We start from the raw sequence: 16,544 nt of genomic DNA on the forward strand, positions 1-16,544 counted from the left end.
GATTAAAGTTGTCAAGCAATCCAATATCGTTTATCAGCACACTCCTGCATGTCTAGATATGGTTAATCACCGGTATTGTGGTCCACTTAAACACAAAAGATGTTGACAATTTGGACAGACTATAAGTGACAAGTCATTGTGATATATATTCCTAAATGGACATTTAGCTGACAACGACCAATGTTATTGTTGTCCACTTAAATTAAGCAGCAAGATCTACAGACAACCTATTAAATGGTTCAATTTTAGATGTACTAGAACGTGTTTCCCACTTCCCGATATACCCCGGTAATGAAGAACTTCCAAAGAACTCCTTACTTTAGGTGAGTATCCAATCATTAAGAAAGAAGTCATATATAGAAGTGCATATGTTCCTACTGGAGGAAAACTCACATCTCAAGCTGGCTACTGAAATCTCATGTGAGGAATCTCTGATGGCTACTCCAATGACTCAAGGGCTATCATTATCACAATAATCACTTAGTCAAAAACTGATAATCCTTTTAAGGGTAATATGTCCATTTTGCCCCTGGTCAAAGTCAACATTCTGGATTGACTCAACTCGCCGAGTTCTATAACTCAAAAATCCTGAAATCGCTTTCCAACTCGCGGAGTCACCCCCCCGACTCTTCGAGTTCTATTTGGTATAGAATCGGGACATGACGACTCAACTCATCGAGTTCCTCTATGGACTCGATGAGTTCTTCAGTCTGTTTGGGCCTTCTTAAAGGATTACGCCCTTACTCTTCGGATTTAAGCTTCTTATTCCTCATGCATCCTATAAATGTCCTTTTCAGGGTAATGCTTCAAACTTTACCTGTTAATAGCCCTTCTTCATGGGTTTAGCTCAAACTTTAGCTCTCAAGGACATAGATCTTGGTCCAAAAGTCATAATCCTCCAAACTAAAGCATACTAACATAGATCTAGGCCTTAGACATCATTTGAACACGTAAAGCTCCTAACTTTCCTTCCATGCATGGCCTTTTGGGGCTTAAAAGGCCAAAATAACACCTTAGAGCTTGCATGGGGGCTCCAATGGCATAGAGTTTGCACCTTTATGCCATAACAACCCTTAATGATTCTAGATCTGAAGGGATCCTTGCTTGGGACGTCCATATCCCAAGTGTAACACCTGGTTCCTGGTATATATTTTAATCTAAGTATTTTTGGCATTTTAGCTGGGACTCGGCGAGTTGTAGGCCTGACTCGCCGAGTAGAGGCGAGATTTTGAGCACGTTTAAGTTGGCAACTCGGCGAGTCCGCTAGTCTGGAAGAAACCCTAGATCCACGGGTTTTGCACCCTATTCAAACCATGTTATGAGCCCCAAACTCGCCTCCTTCACCCTCAGAGCATCATTTAGCAAATCCTAACCATTCCTTGAGCATTTGAGCATTTCTTGTGTGGATCTTGAAGTTTTGAAGAGAAGAAAGAGGCTAGATCCAAAGGAGTAGAAGAAGATCCTAGATCTTGCACCCACTACATAGTTTATTGAGGTAATAATCAGATTCCTTTTGTTTCTATGATTGATTCTCCATTATAAGCACATTTAGGCAATTTTATCCATTTCTTAGCTTGTTTATAGTAGAGATATCACATTGGGTTGATTAGCCTTCAGATCTAGCCATGTTTCAGTTCCAAAAACATAGATCTAACACCTTTATGGAGCCATTTTGCATGTAAGCCCTAGATCTACTCTTTTATGAGTCTTTTGAGCCTTTAAATCCCTTTTCATGCATATGTACACATAAAGTTGGAAACTTTACGTGGTAAACAAGCCTTAAGAACCTAGATCTATAAGTTGTATGCAGTGGTTTTGAGCAGAATCGATTGTATAAAAGTTGCATGCAACCGACTCGGCGAGTCGTTCTTCAGACTCGGCGAGTCGGGTCGTGAGTCCACGAGTTTTCCCAAGAACAGACTCAGCGAGTTGTTTATACAACTCGGCGAGTCATAGTCGGAGTGTTCATATGTTGAAGGAGGACTCGACGAGTTGTTCATACAACTCGGCGAGTCGGATGCAGATTGACTAAGTCTTAGAATCAATGAGGAACTCGTCGAGTCCATGCCAAACTCGACGAGTAGTAGCGTGCAGAAATGAGAAATGAGAGTAGGGACTCGACGAGTTGGTGGCCCAACTCGACGAGTCAGGTCAACTGCATGTTGACTTTGACCAAGAGGTTGACTTGGACCAGGGGTAAAATAGTCATTTTACCCTCAGTATTGTTATCAGTATTTGATTGAGTGTACTTATGGAAATTGTAGCCGGGGTGAAACCGGAGCAGCAGCAGAAAGATTCTAGAACAGTTCATTCAACAGCTAGACTATGAGGTGAGTTTCCTTCCAGTAGGAACGGATCTACGACCACAATGCCGACCCGTTTAGTTAGCAGTAGTTCCGGACCTCGGTCCGATGCAATAGTTAGATTGTTTGATGTCTTTGTGATTCAAGCATGTTTTGTGTTATGTGTTCCGGACTTCGGTCCGATGCAGTATGCAGTATATGTGCTTATGCTAGTTGATATGTTTATACTATGCCATGTTATGCTCAGTCAGGTTCCGGAATTTGGTCCGATGCAGGGGACAAGGTCCCAGTTAGTTCCGGATTTCGTTCCGATGCAGGGGACAAGGTCCCAGTTAGTTCCGGACTTCGGTCCAATGCAGTTTCCGGGCTTCGGTCCGATGCAGAAGGCAAGGCCCTGGTTAGTTTCGGACTTCAGTCCGATGCAATGGGCAAGGCCCAGTATGTTTTTATATGATATTGTATGGTATGTGGTAGTTTGGGGGAGCTCAATAAGCTTCTTGCTTACAGTTTCAGTTTTGGTTTCAGGTACTTCCGCAAGGGAAGAGCTCGGGATGATGGCATCGCACACACCACAGCTTCAGTTTTTGTCCTGGGAGTTGATTTAGTTTTTCATAGATATGATTGATACAGTCTTGATACAATTTTCTCGTGATACTTTGTTATGGTTTTGAGATATTGACGTATGGGTTTTTATTTTATGGTATCGATCTAATGATTTTAGTAACGATTAAACAAAAAATTTGGGTCGTATTTTGGGATGTTACACCAAGGTTCAAGCTTCTTAGACCCAAAAACCCAATAAGGTGAAAATAAGAAGATCTAAGAAACTACTAGACAAGTTATAGGCTTGATTATCAGAAAATGATGAGGATAGAAAGAAGTCTCTAGATCTACTATCTTCTCATTGAATCCTCTAGCTCCTTCTTCTTCCACAAGCTTCAAGAATACACAAGGATCACTTAAAAATGGCTCACAAGCTCACAAATGAATTAGGGTTTCTGAAGCTAGGGTTTGAGACTTGGAGGCTGGAAATGAGGCCATCAAGTGGGGATTAGAATGCTTAAATAGGGTGCAAAACCCCAAAATTAGGGTTTCATCCTGACAACCCTGCTTATCGAGTCGAGGCTCTCAACTCATTGAGTAGGCGACTTAAATATCGTGTCTAATCTCGTTTCTACTTGACGAGTCTAGGGCTCCCAACTCGTCGAGCAGCTCTTCAAAAATGAATAAATTATAATTAAATGCGTACTAGGAATCAGTCGTTACATCATCATCTTCCAAGTCCGTTGACCATACCTTGACTCATCCATCTTCATCACTTCCCTCCTGCATGATCAATGCCGAATTCGCATTTGAAGCGTTCCTCTTCCGAAGCTCGTCAATCTTCTGAAGATAGTAAGCTTCATCCTTCTTAGATTCTTTCTTCTCATTCATCTTCCTAAGCATGCATTCCTTGGAAAAGTGATTCTTGTCATGACAGTAATTGCAATCATAGCCTAAATCACCCATAAGCTTTTTCTCCTTTTTCTCTTCATCAGTTTGAGAGTTTTTGAAACCCTCATCTTTAGCCTTTTCGGAACTGGAATTGCCACCCTGCCTGTATTTATTCCGAAAACAAGGAAAAAAATTTATTATAGAACTTCTTAAGTTTGAAACCAACAAAGCCTTGTCTTCTTTTGAGATCTCACTATCTGAAAGATCAAATTCCAAATCTTCTTCAGTTGCCTTCTTTCCGTTCGCCGCCAATGCCAGCGATCCCATGCCAGAAACAATCTTCACCTCCTTCATAACTTCATCTTCATGGGATCTTAGAATTCCCACAAGCTTTGCCAATGAGTAGCTCTTAAACTGTTCATGTGCCTTCATAGTTTACATAATAACTTTCCACTCAGATCTCAGTCCATTCATAAACATGACTTTTTGTTTAACTACTTCACGCCTGAAATTGTGCTTAAGCATCCCGCTCAACAGATGATTAAATCGATTGAACGTCTAATATAGTTTTTCATCAGATTTTTGTGCAAACGCTCCAAACTATGACAAAATCAATGTCTGCATGGAGTGTTCTAAATCAACATTACTCGAATAAAGTTCCTTTAGCCTATCCCATATCTCCTTGGCAGTAGTAAATGAACACATGTGACGAAAGGTATCCGGTGGAAGAGAAAACCATATAATTATCATCGCCTTTGTGTTGCTCAACAACTTATCCATTTCATCCTGAGGAACATTAGTGTGTATAACAAGAAGTGCATTGTAATCAGCCTGAGTCTTGATAACCTTCCTGGTTGTAGTGTACGGATATGTCTCCTAAGTCATCAATTTCCATATTGTTGAACCATGTTCTTCAATATCTAGAACATTATCTTCAAAGTGCAATGCCCATACTTCATAATAAATAACATGAATTGAATGGCAAGAACAATATCTAGAACATTGTTCTTCAATATCAGCCTGAGTCTTGATAACCTTCCTGGTTACACTATCTTCCGCTCTGATACCAATTGTAGAACAATAAATAAGATCGATAGATTCTATAATAAATAACATGAATTGAATGACAAGAATAAAGATCAAAACAGTGTCAAATGCTTTTATTATAAAAGCTGTAGAAGAGTTCGAAGAAGAACTTCTCTATGAGAGCTAGGTAGGGCGACAAAACATTAACCCTAATTGATACATGCATGCACTATAAATAGTCTAACATTAGAAAAGTAAAACCGTGAATGGACATGTCCAAACCGATAAATGAAATTATTCTAACACATATATTTGACACAATACATTTATAACCCAACAATCATGACACGCCTTGAAACGTGCTATAACACATTTTTTAGAATCATGAAAAGAACCGACCATTATCTCTATTTTTCTTATTTAAAGCTTAATGTATTATATTTAGGGCTGTTAATCGGGTTAACCCGATCGGGTTTCGGGTTAAACGGGTCGGGTTAGTCAGGTTTTTCTAGAAAAACTATTCACCCGAAACCCGACCCTAATAAGGTACGGGTTAGTCGGGTTCGGGTTAATCGGGTTTCGGGTTTGTAGGGTCGGGTTAGTCGGGTTTCGGGTTTGTAGGGTCGGGTTAGTCGGGTTGAAGTTGAAATGTAAGACGAATTTATGTTGTGCCATTTTAATACATAATCCACACGTATAGCGACTTAAAATGTAAAGGTGGTATTGGATATGAATTTTTGGAGTTTTTTTTTACCATATTAGTAATGTAAACAGTGAATAAAATTCGTAAAATTGTTACAACACAATCGTACTGCATTAAGAAGAGAGGAAAGTTATGTCATTTTAAACATCTCTATACATAGTAATTTTACTATCTGGTTTGTTTAATTAAGAAATATGTATTAGTTGTAAAATCTTATGGGATCTTGAATTCATGTCATTCAACGCAGTAAAAAATTTTGGTAATAAATTCTTAATCGGGTTATTCGGGTTAACCTGAAACCCGAATTGTTTTGAAAAAATCAACCATAAACCCAACCCTAGTCGGGTTAACCCGAATAACCCGATTAAGAGTTCTGACCCTATTAACCCCGACCCTAATTATCTTATTCGGGTTCGGGTTAATCGAGTTCGGATTTTTTTTTGACACCCCTGATTATATTTGATATTTGAATATTTATGGCATGGAAATAAGTCACAACTTCTGTATTATTAAAGTGTTCACCAAAAGCTCAAAAGGTGAAACACGTGTCGTACTGTATAGCCACGTGCTAGCGTCACTGCAGCTGATCCAACGGCTATTAATTGCTCCACCATAACCGCACCTTCCATGTACGCGTTGATCCAACACCGCAAGCAATCTTTTTGATCTTCTAATCGGCGTATCAATCACTATCATCACAAATATTTTTCAAAACTTCTACTGATTTTAAATTTAATACACAATTTGGCGACCCACTTTCTCTCTCCAAAATCAAAATTACAGAAAGCACGCAGTTCATGTGTGTATGTGTGTGTGTTTTTTTTATAAAACGAATAATAAAAAGTATATGCCATTGATTCGAAATTGGTTCTTGGCAGACATTCTGTAATGCTCCTTCATAACACCCTCCAGTTTCTTTTCATCATCTTTTGACCAGCATACACATATCTTTTCTATTTCTGCATTCATTAAGGTACTGAATTTCTCTTCATTTTGTTATTAATCTGTGTTTCTTTATGCGATTGCTTTAGTGTGCTAACGATGTAATGTGTACACTTTCGCAGTTTTTTTAATTCGGTTGATCCTTGTTCAGAGATTTTGGTTTAACTAAACCCTAGTTTTGTCTTTACTTCTGTTCTTAGTAGTTTGTTTTATTCTGAATATGATGACGAAATGCATGATTTCGATGTTCTGACAGCAAGCATTTTCTCTCAACTGTTACATGCCTTTCGAAGATCAAATCCAGAAAAGAAACGACATACTAGCGTAATCGACAATAAAATGTGTTCGATTCCTTTCGTCATGTCTCTGTATTTTGGGATTTTATCCATTACGAGTATGATTTTTTCGAAGAAAACATTACCCTAACTTGCAACTCAATAGCGACCATGCAAAAGATGCTTTCTTTAATAAACAGTACCCTGCTTCACAAATAGGAATAACGAAAACGATTGGTTAACAACTTAACATGAAAAACCCAAATTACCTTGTTAAATCGCGAGAATACCATGAATCGATCTTCATATATGTGTTCTATAAACCGATTAACTTGTACTCTTGAACATGCAGCTAATCTATCGAAGTAAATCTGATTGATTCTTCCCGATTGTGAATCGACTTTGAGTCTGAAGCAAAAGGTCCAAAATGGGCACAGAGAAGCAGCCTGTTGGTATACTAGACACCATCAACATGGAAACAGTTCGGACAATTTTAACCCATAAATACCCCTACCCCCATGAGCATTCACGCCATGCCATAATCGCAGTAGTTGTGGGCTGTTTATTTTTCATTTCATCAGACAACATGCATACACTGATTCAGAAGCTCGACAAGAACATCAAATGGTGGTCAATCTACGCCTGTTTACTTGGTTTTTTCTACTTCTTTTCCTCTCCATTTGTGGGGAAGACAATGAAACCAAGCTATTCAAATTTCAGTAGATGGTAAATGTAATTCTAATTTCCTGATTCAGTGATTCTGCATGGATATGTTTTAGGTAATTGAGATTTTTTGTTGTTGTGTAGGTATATAGCGTGGATATTAGTAGCAGCTTTATACCATCTTCCAAGTTTTCAGTCAATGGGAGTTGATTTGAGGATGAATCTTTCTTTATTTTTGACAATATTCATCTCCTCTGTTTTTGTTCTCCTTGTTTTTCATTTAGTATTCATTGGGCTTTGGTATATTGGTCTTGTTTCTCGTGTGGCTGGAAGAAGACCCGCTTTCTTGACTATTTTCCAAAATTGTGCTGTAAGTCTCACATAGCAATGATTTGTTTATTATAATTATAATATCCTAAGGAAGGGTATTTATGTATGTGATATTTGGTTATATCTTTTCATGGAATTCGTATCCGTGTAGGTATTAAGTGTGGCCTGTTGTGTATTTTATAGCCACTGTGGTAATCATGCTTTGAATGAAAGATCATTTGGAAGAAAAGACTCTGGCTTTTTTTCACTTTGGAATAAAGGAGAAAGAAATGCATTGTTAGCAAAGTTTCTAAAAATGTATGAATTCAAAGATGAAGTATGTAAATCTTGGTTTGCTCCAGTTGGATCTGCACGTGATTATCCACTTCTCTCTAAGTGGGTTATCTATGGAGAAGTAATGCTTCTGTTTTTCTATTTATATTTCTATCCTTTTTTTTTTTTTTTTTTTTATTCTTCTGTTTATGTTCTTATTGCCATTTGTTTTTAGTTTTCTTGTAGTGGTTCATGTGAGTCATCGGATGAAATTTCTCCAATATATTCATTATGGGCGACTTTTATTGGTCTCTATATTGCTAATTATGTTGTTGAAAGATCAACAGGGTATGTTTTTTTCTTTTTGTTTCTTTTTTTTTCCTTGCCCTTTTTAATTAATAGTGTTAATTAATGATCAGATGGGCTCTTACACACCCTCTCTCAGTTAAAGAAACTGAGAAGTTGAAGAACAAACAGATGAAGCCTAATTTCTTGGATATGGTTCCTTGGTACTCCGGGTATAATATTTTCCTCTTTCTTTACTTTTTCAATGGAGGGCATTCACGTCTTTTTCACATATGAGAGATAACCTGATCATGTAATGCAGGACATCAGCTGATTTATTCAAGACAGTTTTTGACCTTCTTGTATCTGTAACTGTATTTGTTGGAAGATTTGATATGCGCATGATGCAGGTTTCTTGATTTTTCTATCTTTTTCACTTTTTTTACCTTTTCACTTTTACAAGTTTTTGTTTTGTTATTTTGTGTTTGATGTTGTAGGCAGCAATGAGTGGTGGGCATGAAGGGGCAAAACAGGAAGATTTTCTTTATGATCATTTTAGTGAAAAGGAAGACTTTTGGTTTGATTTCATGGCTGATACTGGTGATGGTGGGAACTCTTCATATTCTGTTGCTAAACTTCTTGCTCAACCTTCACTTTGTGTTTGGAATGATGGTCATTTGACCAAATTACCCCGTGGGGACCTTCTTCTTATTGGAGGTGACCTTGCGTAAGTCTCACCTTTTCTGTTTTATATAAATCATAAACTAAAATTCAAATAACTTGTAAAATCTTTTTTTTTCTTAATTTAGGTACCCTAATCCATCAGCATACACTTATGAAAAGCGGTTTTTTCGTCCTTTTGAGTATGCTCTTCAGCCACCTTCATGGTATAAAGAAGAACATATAGCTGTAAATAAGCCTGAATTACCCTCTGGTGTGTCTGAACTCAAACTATATGATGGCCCACAGTGTTTTGTTATCCCTGGAAACCATGGTCAGTTTTTTCTTTTTGTAATGTTAAATAGGCTTAAATGCAAAAATAGCAATTAAAAAATCTTGTATTTTGGTTTTCCATCAGATTGGTTTGATGGGCTTCAAACATTCATGAGATACATTTGTCACAAAAGCTGGTTAGGTGGATGGTTAATGCCCCAAAAGAAAAGCTACTTTGCATTACAATTACCAAAAGGGTGGTGGGTATTTGGTCTTGATTTAGCCCTTCATTCAGACATCGATAGTGATCAATTCAAGTTCTTCACAGAGCTAATACACAAAAAGGTACTTTCCAATTTCCATTAATCCATTATAATTCAACATCTTTATTCTTTCCTTCACATATGATTAATAATTATAATTGTTTATATATATGTAACAGGTTAAAGAAAATGATTCGGTGATCATTATGACGCATGAACCAAATTGGCTACTTGATTGGTATTGGGATGACGTGACTGGAAAAAACGTGTCACATCTTACACGCGATTATTTGAAAGGGAGGTGTAAACTTAGAATCGCTGGAGACTTGCATCATTACATGAGACATTCTTATGTCGCATCTGAAATTGAAAACCCTAATTCTGTGAATGTTCAACATTTGATTGTGAATGGGTGTGGAGGCGCGTTTTTGCATCCTACACATGTGTTTAGTGATTTTAAACAAATATATGGAACGACATATGAAAATAAAGCCTCGTATCCATCCATTCAGGATTCCAGTCGTGTATGTAGTAATTCTTAGAATCCAATTCCTATATTGAATTGGACACATTCCAATTGAATTTTTTTTTGATGTAAAATTGTGGTGTGCAGATTGCACTTGGGAATATATTGAAGTTCCGAAAGAAGAACTGGCAGTTTGACTTCATTGGTGGATTCATATACTTCATTTTGACCTTTTCAATGTTTCCATTGGTACATACGTATGACTTTTTTTTTGTTTCCACTATTTTTTTTTTAATAAAACGTTCTGATTTTTTTTTTTTGTTTGTGACAGTGTAAGCTAGATCATATCCTACAGGCTGACACGTTTTCTGGGCATGTAAAGAGTTTTTTTAGCACAGTTTGGGATATTTTTATGTACATGGTTGGAGAATCATATGTATCTTCTATGGGTTCGATCTTATTATTAGTAGCTGCAATCTCATTTGTCCCTTCAAAAGTGTCACGAAAAAAGAAAATTGTAATTGGAGTTCTTCATGTTTCTGCACATCTGGCTGCAGCTTTGGTTCTTATGTTGTTAATGGAGCTTGGTGTTGAAACTTGCATCAGACATAATCTCTTGGCAACTTCAGGCAAGATTATTATTTTTTAATTGTCCATGATTGTTAATTAATTGTATAATTAATTTTGAATGAATATTAATTATTTCAGGTTATCACTCGTTATATGAGTGGTATAGATCAGTGGAGAGTGAACATTTCCCGGATCCAACGGGTCTTAGGGCACGTATAGAGCAATGGACCTTTGGGCTTTATCCAGCGTGTATTAAATATCTTATGTCAGCTTTTGATGTTCCTGAGGTTTGACTCTGACATGACACGTTTTATTCCTTAATTGGATAAAAAAATGTGATGCTAAAAGTCTTATTATTATTATTATTATTTGGGGGATTATTAGGTGATGGCTGTAACGAGGACTAACATATGCAAAAACGGAATGGATTCTCTGTCTAGAGGGGGTGCGATTATATACTACGCATCTGTTTTCCTTTACTTTTGGGTGTTTTCGACTCCTGTGGTTTCTCTTGTGTTTGGAAGCTATTTGTATACTTGTATCAATTGGCTTCACTTGCATTTTGACGAGGCCTTTTCCTCTCTACGCATTGCTAATTACAAGTCTTTCACTCGCTTTCACATCAAGGATAATGGAAATCTTGAAGTTTTCACTCTCGCAGTTGATAAAGTGAGAAGATTTTTATCTATTTTTTTCTTATGTAACTTTTTATAAGATTTTTTGAATGTTATGTAGGTTCCCAAGGAGTGGAAGGTGGATTCGGAGTGGGATAACGAGTTCAAACAAATTCAGCAGCTGAATCACTACAGAAAGTATCCCAGTAAATGGAGGGCGAATGCTTATAATCAGGATCCAGTTAATACTGTTCGAATTGTTGATCGTTTTGTTATTCAAACATGTAAAGAAGAATTAGGAGTAGCAAATGGAAATGGAAATGTTTCTCATTGATCAAGTTTATCTGTAAGCTTAGAAAGTTAGAAATAGAATATGATCATTAGAATGTAAAGTGTAGTAGTTATGGTTGTTCAATTTTATTTCTTCAATGGAATTGCTACCATAATATGAAATCATATAAATATATTAAAAAAAAACATCTTTGATATCATAATATCAATCTTATCTGCCCTTTTAATAAATAAATATATTATATGTACAATCCCCAGCAAAACAGACCTTTCCTTTTTAAAATTACAGAAAGGGGCAACACAGGGGTAGAATAGGTTTCCTAAGCAGTAAGTACCCCAGAAATTAGAAAGGGTAAAAATGTCATTTCTGTGGTCTCTATACCTACACATATTCTATTCTTAAAGGATTGATAGATACACACTGTACATAGGGTATTTACATGGTTTCAGGAGCCTGTTATGTATGTATGTATGTACATCTACGATGTCTTTTCATGGATACGAGCTCTAAGTTTGTTCAAAAGACGTAGAGTTTCACAGTATGAAGGATCACTTTTGCTTATTGGTTTGCATGAATTTACATGATCAGTTGATTCTAACACCTGTCACAAAAAAAAGGAAAAAATATATCCACATTTAAAATATAACAACACAGTTTTGTACTTTTTTTTTTTGGCTTTTTCTGAAGTGAAAACTTACCACAAGTTTCCCGTATCCAGGAAACGATGATTCAATTGGAACTATTTCCAATCTGAAAGCCCAACCTCCATAACCTTCAACGATTGGAGTTACTTTAGTCTGAAAAAAGTCGATTATCCAAATTAACACAAGGGTAAATTGGGTAATTAACGTGTCTTCATGGAAACTCTAAAAAGCAATAGAACTTATAGTATTACTACCTCGCAAAAACTGAGAACATCAAGAGCACCTTGCTTATGTAGACGACGAATAAAATCATTTAACTCGATTAATCTCGGAGACCCACTTCTCAATTCTCCTATCTAAAAAAAAAAAAATTCTCCAATAAGTAATTTCCTGAAAAGGGTATTTTCGACCTATGATAATAATAATAGCAAAAAACGACTAACCGTTGGTGCAGGACGTAAAACAAAACCCATTCTCCAAGGTAGATCTGCAAGCTTGCTACCAAAGTGAGGGCAGCTATAAAACACCTAAACCAGGGGCAAAAATGTCAATTACAGACGTAACCCTAGAGATGACATGACATGACAGGACAAGTTGTACTGTATGTCTGTATCATGATTGATGTCATTGAGACGAGAATTGCAATTTTTTGTCACATCCGACCCAAAAAGATGGGACATGGGCTCTTGTTTGTGCAAAAGATGTAAATGCCCTTCTCATAAAAAATAACTCCAGAAAGCTTTTTTGAATCGAACATACCACACCGATAGTGTTACTGACAAGGCTATCTCTGTTTTCCTTCCTAGCATGATCCAACATCTGCTTCACAACCAATCCCCCCATGCTGCAAAAAAAATTACACAATATCAAAATAACTAATTTAACTTTTTCTTTTAAAAAAATTATTATTATTCCTAGAAGAACATATGATGATAAAAAGACACCTGTGAGTTACAAATACAACGGGTCGATCTCCAATGCCTGCAGTAATTAATTTTTCCAACAACATCGCGCTCACTTCCTGAAGTGGCAAACTCGCTCCCGACCACTGCGTAAGATTCGTCTGCAATCATCCAAAAGGGTAAAATCGTAATTTTGTCAAAACAAAAAGTACTACCATTTTCATTTTCAAAAATCAAAACAATCACAAACCTTATACTTTAAACTAAACAAACGCGCATGAGGAAAATCAGCTGAAAGCCATTCAGCAGGCCAAAAAGTCCCATGCTTTCCAGCCTCTTCATCAATCTTTTCCACAAGTCCAGATTTAGATGATAACTTACTCTCGGATAACCTCCATGACTTAAAGGGCCCACCACGTAACCCATGAACAAAAACAACATCAAGTGAAGGCTGTGTGGGACCCACTGACTCACTATCAGTATCAGTATCGGTTTCAATATCAGTATTATCAAGATTCCTTGTTAATTGGCTACTACTACTACTACTACTCTCATAATCATAATCACCCTCATGGAGTTCTAAAAATGGATTGATTGGATTCTTGTTCTTATTCTTATCTACCATTGGTGTCTCCATGGTGGATTCCTGTTTTTGTTTTACAGGGTGTTTGTATTTCCAGTGAGGTAAATTAGGGTTGATTAAATAAATCATCTCAGTAAAATGAGGACACCTACCACTTCCATTTCCACTACTATTTACAGTATCTTCATCATTACAAAGTATATTCAACAATGTTGCTCTTGAATAGCTTTGAGTTTTCAGATCTTTACATCCGGGAATTTTCCCATTTGCACATTCTTCAAGCCAATCACACCAAACTTTATCGTTTAATATCATTTTTTTAACTTTTTGATGAACAGAAAGAACAGCTAGAAACCTAGCTGCATGTCTACGGATATGTGCAGCAAGTGGGACCCGCGTATGAGGTGATGAATCATTAGAATCAGAACCACTTTGTTGTTGATCTTTGTATTCTGTATTTAATGAACTTTTATATGCTTCGATTCCGGCTAATTTCTCATAATCATCTCTTAGTAAAAGGCGACGAAGTAAAGAGATTACACCATGATCGATTATTCTAGCTTGACAAAATGAATCATCGCTACAAATTTCTGACATGGTTTTGATTCCTTTAAGTGTTGCTAGTGTAGAATCTGCAGCATTGACTTTAGGTATACTGTCTTTTTTTATATTTTTAAATGGTTTAACAAAGGGCTCAAGAGAAAGAAGATCTTCAAGAGCAGATGAATCCTTTTTACCATTTCGTAATTGATTCACTGCTAAATTAACCACAGCTGTAGCTAACTTGTCTGCAGCCTGTGTGCCAGATACAACATTTGCTTGATCGATTTGAGTCTACAAGAATTTAAAAAAAAAAAATCATAATATAAATTCTTCAGATACAATGATAAGAAAAAGACTAAACTAACCTTCACTTTATCTTTAGGCTGATTGCTTCCTTTTAGTGATGACTTTCTATGGTTTAGAACATCAGTTAGCAATATGGCTAACCAACCTTGTGAAATGGGGATGGAAGATGGTGAATGATCTTCAAGAACATGAGAGAGAATTTTAATGCCAGAAGATCTAGTGGCATCGGAAGAAGAATCACCAAATACCCATCGAAGCAAAATGCTTGACCATTTTTGACCTTCATGTAAAGGCAAATGAATGTTCCCTGAACAAAGTGATTCAAGACCTTTTGCTAATGCTTCTTGTACAGATTCATGTTTCTTCATTCTTTTAGCAGTTTCCCTCATTAGATCAAGACTTTTATCCATAACTTTCTTTTGAGCACCAGGGCATCTTTCGAGTGATAATAAGAATGCAGATAAAGCCACACGAGTTAAAGGGACATCATCACTTTTGCTAGCTTGGGAAACAGTAGAAAGAAGACTGGAACTCCAATCAGAAACAAAATCATCAGAAGGGAGATTTTTGTCTTCTAGAAGAAACCTAGCTACTAAACTTCCATGCCATTTCACAGATCTTTCTGGAGCAACTAAAGCAGTCATGATAGCATGTCCATCATGGTCTAATTCTTGGATATGAGATCTATTTACAGGTGATGCCATTGTCCAATTTGCTAAAGCCCATGCAGCAAAAGGAACAGCAACATGTTGTGATTGCAAATCATCCCACAAACCAGGGATAACAGTTTGTTGAGATGGATAATTATCACTCACTTTGTTAAAAAACATTCTTCTGGTTTTAGGAGTAGGTTTCCCATATCCTGTAATGCCTTTTAATCCTGGGGATTCATCTAAGTAGATGCCACCTTCTTCAACAACCTGAAGTGCAGTTGCAATGTCTCTCATTGTAGCTTTTGCTGATAACATAGGCTTACGATGGACCTTTTCCACATTGTCACAACTGGAAGTCACAATATCCATGATTGCTGTAACAAGCATGCTCCTGCCGTTCAAAGGATCAGCACTATCGAAGGAATTATGTCTTGATTGCTGCTTACATGGAGAAGCAGGATGTCAAAATTGTTTGAATGTTTTGGAAATTGGAACAAGTTGGAGTCAAAAGTTTTACTTTCAGACAAATATACCTGTTCCCAAGGATGAGGATGAGCAGAGAGGATGAACCTGATAAGATTAGGGATTGCACGAGGCCTTCGGAGAACCTTCTCAGAGACATTAGAGTCAGCAATCAAGTAAGCCAAAGCCCTAGCCGATTCCGCCTGAGTTCCATAATTTCCCCCTCCTTTCAACGCCACCGCCTCCAACAACCAATCCACCACCAGGCCACCACCAGCACCGACGATCGCAGCTCTCCGGCTCTCGTCTCCAGCCACAATGTCCGCTAACAACGCCGCAACCCTAACCTCAAACCCTGACCGAACCTCATCGTTCGCCGAAGACAAAATAGAACTCAACGACTTCCAGAGAACCGATACAGCAACGCCTGTATGCTTCACCGTGTCCAACATTCTCCTAAACGACTCGTTCGAACGTTCAATTGTAAAATCTCTAAAAACGCGCTTCTTCTTCTGCTTCTTCGCTTTCATTTTCTCAAATTCATCGTCGTCAAAGAAACTCATGCAAGAGGCGGCAGCAGCTGCGGATATCAAGCTCGCGGCGATTGCAAAGCGGGAGAGGGGATAATGCCGGAGACGGTGGAACCCGGGAAGCGATGATAGCGGGCCTGCATTTTGCAACTTCTTGAGGTTTTTGTTGGAACCGGTGGAATTCTCGTGGTGATTGGCGGAAGGGGAGGAAGAGAAGAGGCGTCGGATAGAGAAATTTGATACATGACGGCGGCGGTGGTTGTTGAAGGTGGTTCTAATTATAAATATACGATAAAGCATCATACTACGTATGCATGAGGCAAAACGGATGAAGAAATCTCCATCGAATTTTTGTCCAAAAAAATGTTTTAAATCCGCCAGACCGAAAATTGGGGGGAAGATACGGCATAAAACGGTGGTATCTTGATTTTATGCCTCTTTAATTTAAAGTTTATTTATTTATTTATTTATTTTATTTTTTTTATAAATCTTACATGTCAACCGCATTAACTGACGTCATCACATTACCAAGGTTCTAATGTGACGATTTATCATTAGCAAATAAATACG

General features: G+C 37.4%; 2 protein-coding genes across 4 annotated transcripts; one reads left to right on the forward strand and one right to left on the reverse strand.

Annotated features, from left to right (window-relative positions):
- The first annotated feature begins 6,148 nt into the window (after positions 1–6,148).
- On the forward strand, positions 6,149–11,512 carry LOC145096879 (uncharacterized). 3 transcript variants are annotated; one of them, XM_079034252.1, is made up of 17 exons: positions 6,149–6,265; positions 6,345–6,439; positions 7,036–7,409; positions 7,491–7,716; positions 7,828–8,070; positions 8,164–8,276; positions 8,348–8,446; positions 8,536–8,623; positions 8,711–8,940; positions 9,023–9,207; positions 9,292–9,491; positions 9,589–9,933; positions 10,023–10,124; positions 10,207–10,504; positions 10,584–10,732; positions 10,830–11,114; positions 11,181–11,512. In XM_079034252.1, the coding sequence occupies exons 3-17, from the start codon at positions 7,111–7,113 to the stop codon at positions 11,391–11,393; spliced, it is 3,075 nt and encodes a 1,024-aa protein (XP_078890378.1). In that variant the 5' UTR covers positions 6,149–6,265; positions 6,345–6,439; positions 7,036–7,110; the 3' UTR covers positions 11,394–11,512. The 3 variants fall into 3 exon arrangements, with proteins under 3 accessions (XP_078890378.1, XP_078890377.1, XP_078890379.1); XM_079034251.1 differs by having other exon boundaries at positions 6,151–6,439; XM_079034253.1 differs by lacking the exons at positions 6,149–6,265; positions 6,345–6,439 and having other exon boundaries at positions 7,279–7,415.
- Positions 11,513–11,540: 28 nt separating this feature from the next.
- On the reverse strand, positions 11,541–16,303 carry LOC145096878 (uncharacterized). Its single transcript, XM_079034250.1, has 9 exons — positions 15,516–16,303; positions 14,389–15,420; positions 13,148–14,314; positions 12,940–13,058; positions 12,755–12,839; positions 12,439–12,522; positions 12,250–12,351; positions 12,050–12,148; positions 11,541–11,952 (listed from the first exon to the last, which is right to left on the reverse strand). Exons 1-9 carry the CDS (start codon positions 16,275–16,277, stop codon positions 11,830–11,832), a joined length of 3,573 nt encoding a protein of 1,190 aa, XP_078890376.1. The 5' UTR covers positions 16,278–16,303; the 3' UTR covers positions 11,541–11,829.
- Between the last annotated feature and the right edge of the window lie 241 nt (positions 16,304–16,544).

Source organism: Lactuca serriola, chromosome 4 (genome assembly GCF_051521515.1).
Source record: "Lactuca serriola cultivar US96UC23 chromosome 4, Lser_US96UC23_V15, whole genome shotgun sequence".
Lineage (NCBI taxonomy): Eukaryota > Viridiplantae > Streptophyta > Magnoliopsida > Asterales > Asteraceae > Lactuca > Lactuca serriola.